General features: G+C 30.9%; 1 protein-coding gene across 1 annotated transcript; it reads right to left on the reverse strand.

The window, feature by feature from the left end:
* Positions 1–10,074: 10,074 nt before the first annotated feature.
* LOC110605291 (ubiquitin-conjugating enzyme E2 variant 1A) lies at positions 10,075–14,378 on the reverse strand. The gene is made up of 5 exons (XM_021743739.2): positions 14,192–14,378; positions 12,571–12,710; positions 11,531–11,656; positions 11,326–11,452; positions 10,075–10,363 (listed from the first exon to the last, which is right to left on the reverse strand). Exons 1-5 carry the CDS (start codon positions 14,217–14,219, stop codon positions 10,305–10,307), a joined length of 480 nt encoding a protein of 159 aa, XP_021599431.1. The 5' UTR covers positions 14,220–14,378; the 3' UTR covers positions 10,075–10,304.
* Between the last annotated feature and the right edge of the window lie 333 nt (positions 14,379–14,711).

A 14,711-nucleotide genomic window follows, 5' to 3' on the forward strand; every position in this document is an offset into this window, starting at 1 on the left:
TATAATTTAAAAATTTTAATTTTATTAAGATTTATTATGTTAAAAAAGTATGTTTTTACCTAATATTTTTTTAAATATAAATTATTTTTCAGAAATGAATCAAAACTTTAATTTAATATTAAGCGATTTAAGGTGAATATTTGATTAGTTCGATTTAAAATTGTATTGTACTGAATAAATTAAAAATTAAAATTTTAATATTTATAAAAATTGAATCGAATTAATTTTATAAGAAATCGAATCAAATTGAATTAATCTTATTGAGTTCAATTCGATTCGATTTGATCCACTTTAATTTTTAATAAATTTTTTATATTTTTTTTAATATTTTAAAATTTAATAAAAGTATTTTAATTTTAATATAATTTAATTTTTTATATTATTAAAAATAATATATTACTACTATTACTAAGTTGAATTTTTTTTTATTATTATTAAAATTAAAAATTAAATTAAATTAAAATAAATAAAAAATTAAATCAAAATTTTAAATTAATTGTATTTGAACCGAAGACTCCAATTAATAGCGTTCAAAATAATTAATAGCGTCCACCCTGTAAGCGACACGGTGCAGTTTTATATTTTTATTCTCTAATTAATAGCGTTCAAAATAATTATTTTGTGCAGCTTACGGATAGACTTATCCCTTTCATTATCAAATGTATTTATTTTGCTTTAAATGCAATTTGCATGTTAAAATAAATAAAATGTAATTATTTATTTTCTTTTTTTTTCATAGTTTAGTTTACTTTTAGAAGAGAAATACAATAAAATAAGTATTTAAGTAATTTTTTAATTTATCAAAAGTTAGATTCTTTTTAGTTGTTATTATATAACATGAAATTTTAGAAATATTTTAAAAAACCCAAAAGAAAATATTTTAATCTACTGATTTGTTAGATCTTAATCTAAGTGGTTATCAATTTGCTATCTTACATTTTGTTTGGTAAAATTTTAATAAGAAGAAAAAATAAAAAAAAAATAATAAGGAGATGATTCTTTTTTATATTTTTTTATTTGAATAAAAGAAAATAAAAAAAATGAAAATAAATTTATTTCCTTCTTATTGGGGTAGTTAAATATATGAGACGGAAGAAAAATATTATGCTATAAATTATTATTTTATCCTTTTATTTTTACAAATTTAATATTAAAAATATTATATTTTTCCTATCATCTCACTCTATTTTCTCTTTAAATTGAAGAGATTATATCACAAAAGAAAATAATTGGTTATTTTTCTTTATCGTTTTCGTTCCTTTAAATAAAGAAATAAAGCCACTTTTTGCTTTTGATTTCCACTTTAATTTTTCTTGAAATTTGTGTAAAAGTAATTATTTTTTAATAATTAATTATAATTATTTAAAAGTCACTCATTTACTTTCACAGTATATTTATTTATTTTATTAATTTATTAAATTATATATAATTGTTTGCGTAGTATGATTTCTTCTTTTATAAGCATCTTTCCTAGAGACTCTAGAATCTTTGGTCTCAAAAGGGTTCCAAGGAAATTGAACCTAACGGGAGAGTGCATTGTAACCAGTCCCCTTACCCAAAATCTTCACAACTAGTGTTAGTCTCCGTTGATTCTGAAACTCTATTAAAATTTAGACAGAAAGAATTGCAACATGAGAGGCAATGGATTTTAGCTCATTCTTATTAGAGCCGGCTGCAAAATTTAGAAATTTGAATTTGAATTCTTGTAAAATTGAAATATAACAGAAAAAAAAAAAAAAATTGATGAATGAGAAGATGAGCTTGATCTGTAATATCCAACCCCTCCTTGCATGGATCATCCATGTTCGACTTGGTTTGTTAAAACCGTAATCTTCCTCCAACTGAATGAGAGCTGTCTCTCCCCATTTTCCATTGTTTAAAACCTTTTATGCTTTCTTTTTTTAATTTACTTTTTTTTTTTTGCGATTATATAGTTAATTGTTAAATATGGGATCTGGGTTTTCTTACTGTGATTATTGAACTTGATTATGAAAAATTGTAGTAAAATTTTAATTTTCACAAAATTTTTTATGTATATTAACTATCACTTGAAAATTAAACTGAACAGATTAAAATTTAAATTTTAATTATTTATGAAAATTAAATTGAACGGGAGAAAAAATCGATATAAATCAAATCAATTTAGTTTAGTTTAGTTAGATTAGTTGAACTTTTATTTTTTTATAATTTATTTTAAATATTTTATGACTCTGTTTGAAGCAGATTAATTTTGATTAGAGTCTGATTTTTTATATTATCAAGACCATATAATATTACTACCTATTTAATTAGAGTATGATGTTTTTATGTTATCAAAACGATATAATATTATTAATGAGTAAATTTAATTTAATTTTTTTATTATTTTTAATTAAAATCTAATTGAAATAATTAAATTTTTTACAAATTAAAATCAATCGAAATTTCAAATTATTATTATTTTTTAACCAAACTCCTGGGTCCACTTACAAAATATTAATAGGATGAATTATTATTTTGTAAAATTATTACTATCAAAACTAAATATATTTAGCCCCTGTTTTTTTTTTTTTAAAAAAAATTAAAATATTTATATATTTTATAAAATTATAATTTTTAGTTACTTATTTGATGTGGCTGAAATGAAATTGTGCTACGACTAGTCCACTTGCAAGAAAGAGAATGTGAGGCGGTTGACGCTTACAGTAGCCACTTCAACGCTCAAGTTAGTAAACTAAAGAGAAAGACGAGTATAATATAGTATTTTGACCTCAAGAGTACTTATATAAGAATTACGTACCTTAATTTCTATACTTATCAGTTTTTATACTGTAAAAAGATGAAGATAGTTATTAAATCTCCTGGAAAATTAACTAGCACCGGCTAGTGAATATGAGATCCTACAATTATAGATGTAATGGGGATCTACTAAATTGCATTTTCTAACGGTAACTTCCCTAAAGCCTTGTTCTGTAGTTGAGAGGGCAAGTCTTGAGAAGGATTGTGACCAGAAGCGTCCGAGTCTTTATTTCCCTCAGTGCGATCAAGTATCATCTTATTAAACTCTTGTCACATGGCTCTGTCTTTGAGTGCCAGCACATGGTCTACTTTGGGCGATTATTATATTACATCAGAAGTTCCCCATCGATCTTCGATTCTTCATATTCGAAGCTTACAATTATTTTTCCATGGCTTTGAAACTAACACCCAGTCATGTGTCTTGCAGTTATTCACCTCGTGGTGTTTTTTGGTAGAAACTTGCCTTTGTCTTTTGGAACTAACACCTGAAGACTCACTCAGCAGTTATCCACCTTGTGGTGCTTTCCAGCAAAAATTTGCATTTGTCTTTTGGGACTAATACCTAAAGACTCACCTGGTGGTTATCCACCTTGTGACACTTTTCTATAAAAACTTGCCTTTGTCTTTTCAAACTAACACTCAAAGACTCGCTTAAAGGTTACCCACCTCATGGCGCTTTTCAGCAGAAATTTACCTTTATCTTTTAGGATTAACACCCCAAGACTTGCCCGATGGTTACCCACCTTGTGACTTAGGCATAAGATGCCATAGAAACTTTTTGTAAAACTGGACTAACATCCGGTTGCGTGGCCTGCCAGATACTCGCCTTGTTGTAATGGTAACAAATGCCTTATAAGCTTTTTGTAAAATGAGACTAACACCCGGTTGCGTGGTCTGGCGGATACCCGCCTTGTGGCCTGGCAGAAAATGCCTTATTAGCGGGACTAACACCCGGATTATGAGCCTGACGGATACCGGTCTTATGGCCTTGGTATCAAATGTCTTAGTTAGTGAGACTAACATCCGGATTATGAGCCTAGCGGATACTCACCTTGTGGCTTGGGATAAAATATCCTTTTTAGCGGGATTAACACCTAGATAATGGGCCTAGTGGATACCCACCTTGTGGCCTTGGTATAAAATGCCTTGTTAGCATAACTAACATCTGGATTATAGGCCTAGCGGATATCCGTCTTGTGGCCTTAGCATTAAATGCCTTGTTTAGTAGGACTAACACCTGAATTATGGGCATGGTGGGTACCCGCCTTGTGGTTTTTGTATAAAATGTCTTGTTTAGCGAGACTAACACCTAGATTATGAGCCTAGCGGCCTGCCTTGTAGCCTTGGTGTCAAATGCCTTAGTCAATGGGACTAACATTAGGATTATGAGTATGGCGGATACCCGCCTTGTGGTCTGGCATAAAATGCCCTGTTTAGCGGGACTAACACCCGAATTATGTGACCGGCGGATACCCGCCATGTGACCTTAGGATAAAATGTGTTGTTTAGCGGGACTAACACCCATATTATGGGTCTGGCAGATACTCGCCTTGTGGCCTTGGCATCAAATGCCTTATTTAGCGGGACTGACACCCAGATTATGGGCTTAGCGGATACCCGTCTTGTGGCCTTGGCATAAAATGCTTGTTTAGTGAGACTAATATCTAGATTATGGGCCTTGCGGATATCCGCATTATGGCCTTGGCATAAAATGCCTTAGGTAGCGGGACTAACACTCGGATTGTAAGCCTGGAGGATATTCATCTTGTGGCCTTAGTATAAAATGTCTTGTTTAGCGAGACTAACACCTAGATTATAGGCTTGGCCGATACCCATCTTGTGACTTTTTTCTTGTCTCCATACATTTTCGACTCTCTGACTTTTGGTTTTGCTTTTTACTCATTCTTTTGTCTTCTCTTAGCTCTTGGACTCTATCATCCAGCCTTATGTACTTTTGAGCTTTATCCATTAGCTGTTGGTACGTAGCAGCTTGGTTCTTGATTATGAAATCCATGAACTTGATGTTGCGTGTTCTTTTCTTTAACGCTTCACATGCTATCACATGATTTAATTTCTCCACATGTATTGTTTCTGCATTAAACCGTGAAATAAAGCTCTTTAAAGACTCACTCTCTCTTTGACGAATCTTCCGTAAGTTAGAAGAGAGTTTTTTAGGAGGCATATAAGTAATAAACCTGGATTTAAATAACATAGTGATTTGGGTAAAGTTCTAAATTGAACTTGGGTTTAGATGTTTGTACCATTTCTGAGCCAAACTTGTGAGTGTTGATAGAAATACGAAATCATTGATATTTTGAAACTGCATGGTTATCCTAAAAATCGCCAGGTGATTTCTGGAATCCATAGTTCCGTCGTATTTGTCAAAACTTGGAAGTTTAAACTTGGTAGGAAATGTCTCTGCTAAGATCTCTTTTGATAAGGGCGAGGTATCGTCCAACACATAACCCTCCTCCTGCTCCTTCTAATACCTTTGTACAGCCCGTATCAGCTTCCAGTCGACATTCTCTAGAGCCTCGTACGTCGACTCCTCTTCCTCCATCTTTGCCTTCTTCTTGGACTGCATTTGAATTGCCTCGGTCCTCATCTTTGAGGTGTCGATGGAAGCTTCCTCCCTTGTCCTGTGAGCCATTAAGGAGGCTTCCTCCTAAATTTTATAATGCTCGAGAGTGGCCTGTAGTCTTTTTATGTATTAAAGGATCTACTCATTATTTAGGTTGCTTAGATCAGCCTCATTGACCATCGATGGGGTGTTTTGTCTACTATTAGGAGCGGAGGAAATGATTACGCCCTTGTTGACAGTGGGCTTAACAGCAGCTTGTGAATTGTTAGCCATTTTAGAGTTTAGAAAAGGAAAAGGTTGCTTTTTAAGAGAAAATGAAAGACTAGTTTCTGATCCAATTGAACAATGATAATCGAATGGATATCCAAGCAATAGAACCAAATGATATGGCTGAAACGAAACTGTGCTGCGACTGGTCAACTTGTAAGAAAAAGAATGTGAGGTGATTGGCATCTACAGCAGTCACTTCGATACTGAAGTCAATAGACTGAAAAGAAGGGTGAGTATAATGTAATGTTTTGAAATCAAGAGTAGTTGTGTAAGAATTGTCTATCTTAATCTCTATGTTCATCAATTTATATTGTAAGAAAATAGAGATGATTATCAAATTTCCTGAAAATCCGACTAGTATTGACTAGTGAATATGAGAACCCGCAATTATACATGTAATGAAAATTTATTGGATTGTGTTCTCTAACAATAACTTCTTGTGAAGTCTCACCCTGTAGTTGAAAAAGAAAGTCTTAATGAAAAGTTGAGACTTGAAGCGTCCGAATTTTCTTTTTCATCAGTAAAACTAAGTATCATTTTAAATTTTTATCACGTAATTATATTTTCGAGTGCTAGCAAATAACCTGTTTCGAGCTATTATTATATTATATCACAATTAAATATTTTATAATAAAATATTAATAAATAACTAAATAATATAAATATTTATGAATTGTTAAAATTATATGAATAGAAAATTATAAATATTTATCTTAAAATAAATTGATCGATATATTTTTTTTTATATAAGATATCTACCCCTGTTTATTTTTATAAACACAGAAGATTAATATCTCAAAATTTGTGATTGTCTCTCCTAACAAATCGAATTTGGATTCTCTCTTCATGAATGCAATCAATTTTACCATTATACTCACCACTTGCTAACATGAATAATACTTTATTCAATAAAAATACAACATTTAATTTAATAAAATATAAAAATATTTATTAAATAATTAATTTAAAAAAATTAAACAATACAGGAAAGACTATAAATTACATAAAATATTATTTATATATTGACTTACCTAAAATATTTACTTATATTTTTTATTTTATATATTTATTATTTTTAATTATTAAATTAAAATTACATTAAAATTTGTTAATTCTTCTTGTTTGATTTATTAAAATGGATTTTACTATTAAAAACTATAACGTTAGGATAGTAAACAAATTTATAAAATACATAAAAAAATATATTTATAAATATAATACTATCCATATATCTTGACTTTTAAAATGCAAAAAGCATTTAAAGTCTTAAAATTAATTTATTTATTTATAAAGCATTTTTTTATTGCACATAATAGATATTATAAAAAAATTTAGTGACAATCTATTCATAAAATATAATTTATTTAATTTTGTTATTATTTATCTAATTTTATTAATTAGGATTCAATTATTTAATTTATTATTTAATTATTAATATCTTTTGGAGGTGTATATAAGTTATAAATGAGTTACATTTTACTTAATGGTAATCTTTTAATGTTATAATAAATACACATTATTTTTAGATAAGTTACAATATATTAAATAAATTTATCTCACACTTATCTAATTTTGTATAATATATAAATATTTTTTATATCTTTATATTTTCAAATTATTAATAATATTTTACAGAAGAATTTATATGATCAATATATGATTATAATTTCATCATATAATTTGAATATTAAATTATTAATGTTATATATATATGAAAGACTTACTATGTTTTTGATATTGTCATTACTAGTCGGTGCCTACATTTTCATACACCTGTTTTATATGTTCTTATTATTTTTTTCTATCAATAAAATAATTCTTCCATCTATTTCTACGATTAAAAGTATAATAAAAAACTAAATTACCTCCTTTCTTCTCATTCTCGTTCTCCGTCTCCTTCTCCTTCTTCTCTTTTGATTTTTCATCTAGTTCTTCGATTCTTTCTCTTCTTCTTTTTTTTTGATTCTTTCTCTTCCTCTTTCTTTTTATTCTTCTTCTTTGAGAAGGAGGAGGCACTATTTCATTAATGGATTGAAAAAGTTTTAATAAATTTAAAAAAAAATAATGACATTTTAATAAATTTAAAAAAAAATAAAAATATGTTAATAGATTTATAAAAATATAGGGATTAATTTATTAATAATGACAATAACTAGAACTAAATAAGAAATTTTATTTGAAGGTAAAATTGGATCTTAAAATTTTTTTCTCTCATTGTTCATTTATTTTTAACAAAAAAGAAAACGAAAATAAAAAAAAAAATTTTAATAAATTTTTAAAAATGAAAGAACGGACTAATGATAATATTTAGAAACTGAATGGTAAATATATATATATATATATATATAATTAATATTATTGTATTTTAATTATATTTATTTAGAAATTTTTATTAAAAATTTAATATATAAAATATTTATTTAATATAATAAGTAATAAATTAAAATATATGAAGAAAAGGTTGACTCCATCAATTCAATTGTAGTCAAGGCATGAGAAATCAGACTAAAAAATAGAAAAGAGTAACTGTCATCGCCAAGCAATCGTTAGACAAAACTTTTAAGATGTGTTTCCCTTTGCTCAAACTTCTCCACCATCTCCTATTCCTCAGTTCAGCATCTCAAATCCTATTGATTACTGTGATCTTGATACTTCTTCCTGTCTTCAAAATGATCCTTCAACTTTTGTCTCTCCAGGACATTCCGCTAGAGCCAGAAGATCACCCTCCTGTCTGGAGGATTACCACTGCAATATGTCTCAAACTAAAACCAATGTTAAATATCCCTTATAGTTTGTCCTTTTCTATAATCAGTTGTCATTTTACCTTTGCCATTTCTTCCCATGATGAACCACAAACATAACTTTCTAGGTGTTAAAGATGCCTCTTAAAGCTGGTATGCCAAGCTTTTCCAAGCATTAATTCAGTCCAAAGCTGATTACTCCCTTTTTGTCGATAAAAGGGCTAATTCCTTTACTGTTATCCTTGTGTATGTAGATGATGTGATATTAACAGCTAATGATTTGTCCAAAATCATTAGAATTAAGCAATTCCTGGATGGTTCTTTTAAAATTAAAGATTTGGGAGATTTGAAATTCTTCTTAGAATTGGAAATAATAAAGTCCAAAACTGGCATTTCACTATGTGAAAGGAAATGTGCTCTGGACTGCTAAACCTACTTCTACTCCTATGAAGAACCATTTAAAGTTCAAAAGCTCAAGAGAGTCCTTACCTAATCCTTTTATCTATAGGAGATTAGTAGGAACACTTTTGTATCTCGCAACAGCTAAACCTGACATTACCTTTGCAGTACCACAGCTAAGCCAATTCTTAGCCAATTCCAGTTTTTGTGTATTTACAAGCTCTCCACACAGTGCTTTGATACATTAAAAGTGCTCCAGAGAAAGGCTTATTCTTTTCCTCTACTTCTGCACTTCATTTGAAAGCTTTTAGTGATTTAGATTCTATGGTTGCCTTGATACCCACAAGTCCATCACTGATTTCTCTGTCTATCTTGGTGACTCCCTCATCAGCTGGAAGTCAAAGAAGCAACAAACTGTCTCCAAGTCATCTTCAAAAGCAAGATACAGGACTTTAGTAGCAACAGCATGTGAAGTGGATCATATACCTGTTGCAAGATCTTCATGTTCCTCATCCCTCCCCTGCAAATGTTTGTTGTGACAACTAATCTGCTCTTTATATTGGAGCTAATCCCACATTGCATAATAGACCAAACACAGAAAGAGTTGGATTGCCATATTGTTAGAGAAAAGGTTTCCTCTGGACTCATCCATCCATTGCCTGTTTCATCTGTTGCTCAACTGACAGATATATATACCAAAACACTTGTTATTTCACCTTTTCAGGTTTTGGTTTCTAAGCTGAGAATGGTAGATATTCATTCTCCAGTTTGTGAAGGTGGGAGGAGGGGGTGTGGAGGCAGGAATTCTATTTATATCCCAAGCTTCTAGAAAACGGTTAAATTATTAGATTAGTTAGAAAGTTGAACCGAATACTGCTCATGCTCACCCCTATCCAGAACTTCTTAGGTTCATTGAAAAAGATATTTCCTAAAGGAAAGCCTTGCTAGAGTGACAGTAGCAAAATGATTACCAGTCTCCAATTTGTTTCTTTTTATTTTGTTGTTATTATTAGTATTATTATTATTTTGGTTTGAGCACATTTTAAATGGGCTGTGAAATACTCTGCATCCCAAATTTCTTCTTCTTCCATTCATAGCATATTTCAATCTTTCTCTTTACTGAAATTTTCAGTAAATATTTGACCTCACTACCAAATAGATTTGTCAAATCTCGAAATTATGAAGAGATAAATTTCAACTCTTATTGACTAACAACAACAAACCCACAGCTGGATTTAGAAATAACAATTTGCTGAAATATGCTTCCAGTTTCTCATATTTTCAAATTATTCATACTCATAATCATAAAGAAAATAAGCATAGCATTGGCAGGTATTAACATTGGCAGAAGATAATTCACATGTTAAAAAGTGTTATCGTTAACAATCCATGGAGTTCTAACTTATTTAGCCACCACAAACCACGGTCATTTTTCTCATACACAAGATAATATATCCATGGAACTGAACCCCGTAGGAGCAAATAGCCTATATCTTCTATATACAATTTGCTCTTGGCACAAACTTTCGTGTAACTTAGAGAATACAGCATTTTAGCACGAGCCCTTTTTGATCCATCCTTGCTTCTTCATTTCCTGCAATTGCAGCTTCATATAATTATATATAGACACAATTCTATATCCAAGAAGGCAAAAATAATAGAAAAAGTTACTATTTAATCCCTATATTATAAAAAAAATTATTATTTAATCCCTCGGTTTAGAAAAATATATTAAAACATCCACGACGTTTTTAAAAGTTTACTAATTAATCTCTCCGTTAATTTTAATCGTTAAGTGTTTTACTATTTAGCTTATGTGATTTAAAAAAACTCATTAGTTAGTTTCTCAATTTTATAAAAAGTATACTGTACTAGTTAATCTCTTCATATCGATGACATTTTTAAACTTTTTTTGTAATACTTAATGGTTAAAACTAACGAAGTGACTAATTAGTAGAATTTTTAAAATACTAGAGACGTTTCAATGTATTGTATTTTTCACATAGGGACTAAATAGTAAATTTTCCAAAACAATATAAACCACTAATAGAAAGTGGCTCGTGACTCTTGTTTCTAGAGATTCGGTTTCCACACCATTCCATCCCAACCTAGCGACACAAACCGGAGGAGAGCCTATTTATAGACCATGAGGCAGTTTAGCTCCAAATGCCACAATCCATGAAAAGATATTCATGTGATACATTTTTCATGATTTCATAAATCAAGCAACAGATGTGTATGATAAAATAATGAACACTGTAGAAAGAAATTAGTGAAAACTGATAAAACTTGTTTCATGATTTGATTCAAAAAGACCTCCTTGTTCAGTTAAAGGAACCGTGCCCATCCCTCCTTCCCCCCCCCCGGCAGCCAGTGTAATGGCTCCAGTCAAAGAGGGAAAATTGAAAATACATCTATATTTCCTCCCTGGGCCTAATAACCACCTCCCATTAACCAACTCAGACTGAATTTTGAGATACCCACTGATAAAACTCATGCTTGCTCAGAAAATCAACAACAAATGCAAAGCAATTAGATGAAGCATAATTTACAAACCTTCAGGAGGCTGAGCAAGCTTCCGGTTTTGTGGTGACATCATTTCTTTTTTCAATTGAGTCAATATGTCCTCCATTGTACACTCCCTCCGCCATTTAGCAAGCATAGGGAAAAGACTAGGTTCAACCTGTTAATTTGGTCACCCATAAGCCTATTTTTATCCAATTACAGCATAAAAGAACCAAGTGAATATAGCATCTCTTACCACTCCAGTTTCAGGATTGACACAAGTCATGTTTATCCGGGTTTGGAACCTTATGCTTGGTGGATTATCTGGATAATCCTTTCCACAAAACAATTTCAACTGGTAGATACGACCTTCATGAACAGTCTGAGAAGCACCAGAAGTAAATTTCATTATCATTCTTCTGGAAAAATAATGAAAATCACAGATAACAATTATAACTACAAATTGCACCCAACATCCCATGGAGTGTAGTTCATACAGTATAGGCAAAGACATGCAGTGGGTTTAAGTCATGGGCTAAAGAAGTACCTCGCCCACAAGACCATGACCCTTGCAAAATATATATACACACTCACACACGCATATATATACAACATCCAAGTCCTAATTAAGACAATTTAAATTTAATCGAAGGAACGAAATACCAAAACATCAAGATGTTATGAGAATTTGTACAAGGAGGATTCAGGAAGGACCAAAGTAGATACAAAAAGAGACTAAGATGCCGAAAACATTAATCAAATAATTTCTGTCAAAGGAAGGTAGCTGATAATGTTAAGTTAGGAAGGAAACAATTCAGAAACTGACTCTTTGTGCAGTGTGACTTTCAACACATTAAATTGACATTCAATCATATTCTTTCTCCAAAAAATAAAAATAAAATAAAATCATAACCAACAATTAAAAATAAAATAAAATCATAACCAACAATTTTCATGGGAATGAGAATAAAGGTTTATACATGAATCAATCAACTTCATGATATGATAAAAATGTGTAATTCATAAGTTTATGCCTTAACCAGAAACATTTGAACGTGGGAAGATTACTCCAGCCATCAATTCCAGATTGTGCTGCAAACAGCAGTCATTGTGGACTGTGGTAATCAATCGATTCCAAGATAATCAAATGAGTTGGCAATGCAAATCATAATTTGCATTTCAAGAAATGATATATTTAATAATAGGTCTTCCACACCATAGTTCACATTCTATCCACAACATCCAGGACCAAAATAAGACAGGTAAAACTGCAGGAAGAAAAAAAAAAGCATGTACATTTGGGGGTCCAATTATTGTTCCTGTCCACGACTGCATGTAAATGTCATCAGCATCATCCATTCCATAGCTGACAGTTCCATCTCCAATCCCCTTCTCTCCTCTCTCAAGCTCTTCCAGTAATCTGAAATTCCTAGGCACTGAAATGACAAAAAATATCAGATACATAATCATAATTCATGCATACACATTTTGTCAATGAGAAAGATGCAATTAACAGTCAAGTGTAGTTAATTGCAGTATCTATCTCATGAAGAATATGGGTCTAGAAAGGTATAATGGACGAAAAGGAAAACCCCTTCTAGTTTTGTAGTCTTATTTTTAGTTGAATATGAAAGTTTGATTAGTCTTGGATGAAATATATCAATTAGAATCATGTACAACCATTATATGGCATGCCTTACAAAATTGCATCTATATGCTTCAAAAATTCATAACCCTTTGAATTAGGACACCTAATGGTAATTACCAAAATTAATTTAGGATAACCTAAAAGGACTTAGTATTATTTGGCAGAGAAGTCCTCTATATAGTTTTTTGTTAAACCTTGGCGGCCTAATATAATCTAGTCTAAATGAGTTACTCGTGCTCGTACCTTTTTACAATTTCTTGGAGAATGTAAATGCACCAGCGGAAGGTAGAGGTGATATAAGAGCACCAACCATATTGCATGGACATAACATAAAGTTACAATTTTATCAATTTGAGGAAGTACAGGAAAAAGTGCAGGGAAAGCGGGTTGCATTTATCACAAATTAAATGATTTCCAATTATTTGAATCTGTGAATTCAGTGGTTTGGATGCCAGGAGCACCTCCATCTATCCTAGCATTTTCTTTCTTGATCAGATATTTATAATTCAGCACCATAAAAATGAAAAAATAAAAAATTAAAAACAAAAAAAAAAAACAAATGCAGGATGCCACTAAGCCTTACTACTTGCAGTTATTTTATGATTTTATCCTATTTGAGGGAATTACAGCTTCACTGCATACAATGGCAGAGCAAAAGCTTTAACACTTTTCCTTCGGCCAGAAAACCTCCAATTATTTTACCAATTCCTTTCTTGATCAAAATCTTTTAAATTTATGTACCATGAGATAAATAAATCATATATGCAAGCTGTCATATATGCAAGCTGCCCTTAAGCTTATTCAATATCAGTACAAACACAATCTACTATTTGCATATGTTGGCGGAGAGGTTGAAATGTATCCACCAGCTAATGGATCTGCCCCAAGCTCTTTAGCTTCTCACATATTGTAATATTCTGGGAAACACTTCACTAGTTTCAATGCATTGATAGGACAGAAAACTCCCAATCAAGGTTCAAACTTTGAACTCCAGAAATCTAGGAAGACAGCCTAGTCCATCCAGGTAACAAGTCTTCAAGTCTATAATCCATAGTACAACAACATTACAAAATACCACAACTGATACTCAATGAGTTCCACGCACAAAAAAGTTCCCCATAATTTTCAACAAAATCCAGCAAAAGAAACTCAACTATCACTTAAGCGAAACAAAAGAAAGCAAGTAGAGAATTCTGAGACATAATAGTGAATTAAAAATATCAAATCACACGATTGAAAACCTAGGTTTTTCCCTTGAGGCATACTTACCAACAACACTTGATCCTTCGGAGCCCATTTTTTACTGAATGCTGAATTGGGGACTGGAATTCTAGGGTTTTTCTTGAGATACTGATAGAAAGGGAGGGGAAAGCCAATCAGGAGGGACCGGAGATTTTATACATATATATATGGCGACCAATTACTTTTCAGAGTTCACACGAATCCCCAGGTTCACTTCTAGCCTTTTGCTCCTGTAAACTCTTTTGAAATTGCAGAAAGACCCTTATTTTAGAGAAGTTACTGTATGCTTATGGCTTTTCTTTTCTTTTATTTTCCTTTTTTTTTTTTTTTTTTCAAAAGTAATATGACTTGATTAGAGAAGTAGCTAAACCCAAAATATTACAAAGATACAAAAGTATAGTTAAACCTCCATGTCCAAAAACACCTAATTATAAATATAAAAATAGACAAAATCCAATTAAACTCAAAATAAGATACATAAAAAATAAAGTTCACAACACAAACACAAAGTCCGGCTCAAAGGCTCTTGTTGCCCTAACCCAATACA

This window comes from Manihot esculenta, chromosome 17, assembly GCF_001659605.2.
Source record: "Manihot esculenta cultivar AM560-2 chromosome 17, M.esculenta_v8, whole genome shotgun sequence".
Taxonomy (NCBI): domain Eukaryota; kingdom Viridiplantae; phylum Streptophyta; class Magnoliopsida; order Malpighiales; family Euphorbiaceae; genus Manihot; species Manihot esculenta.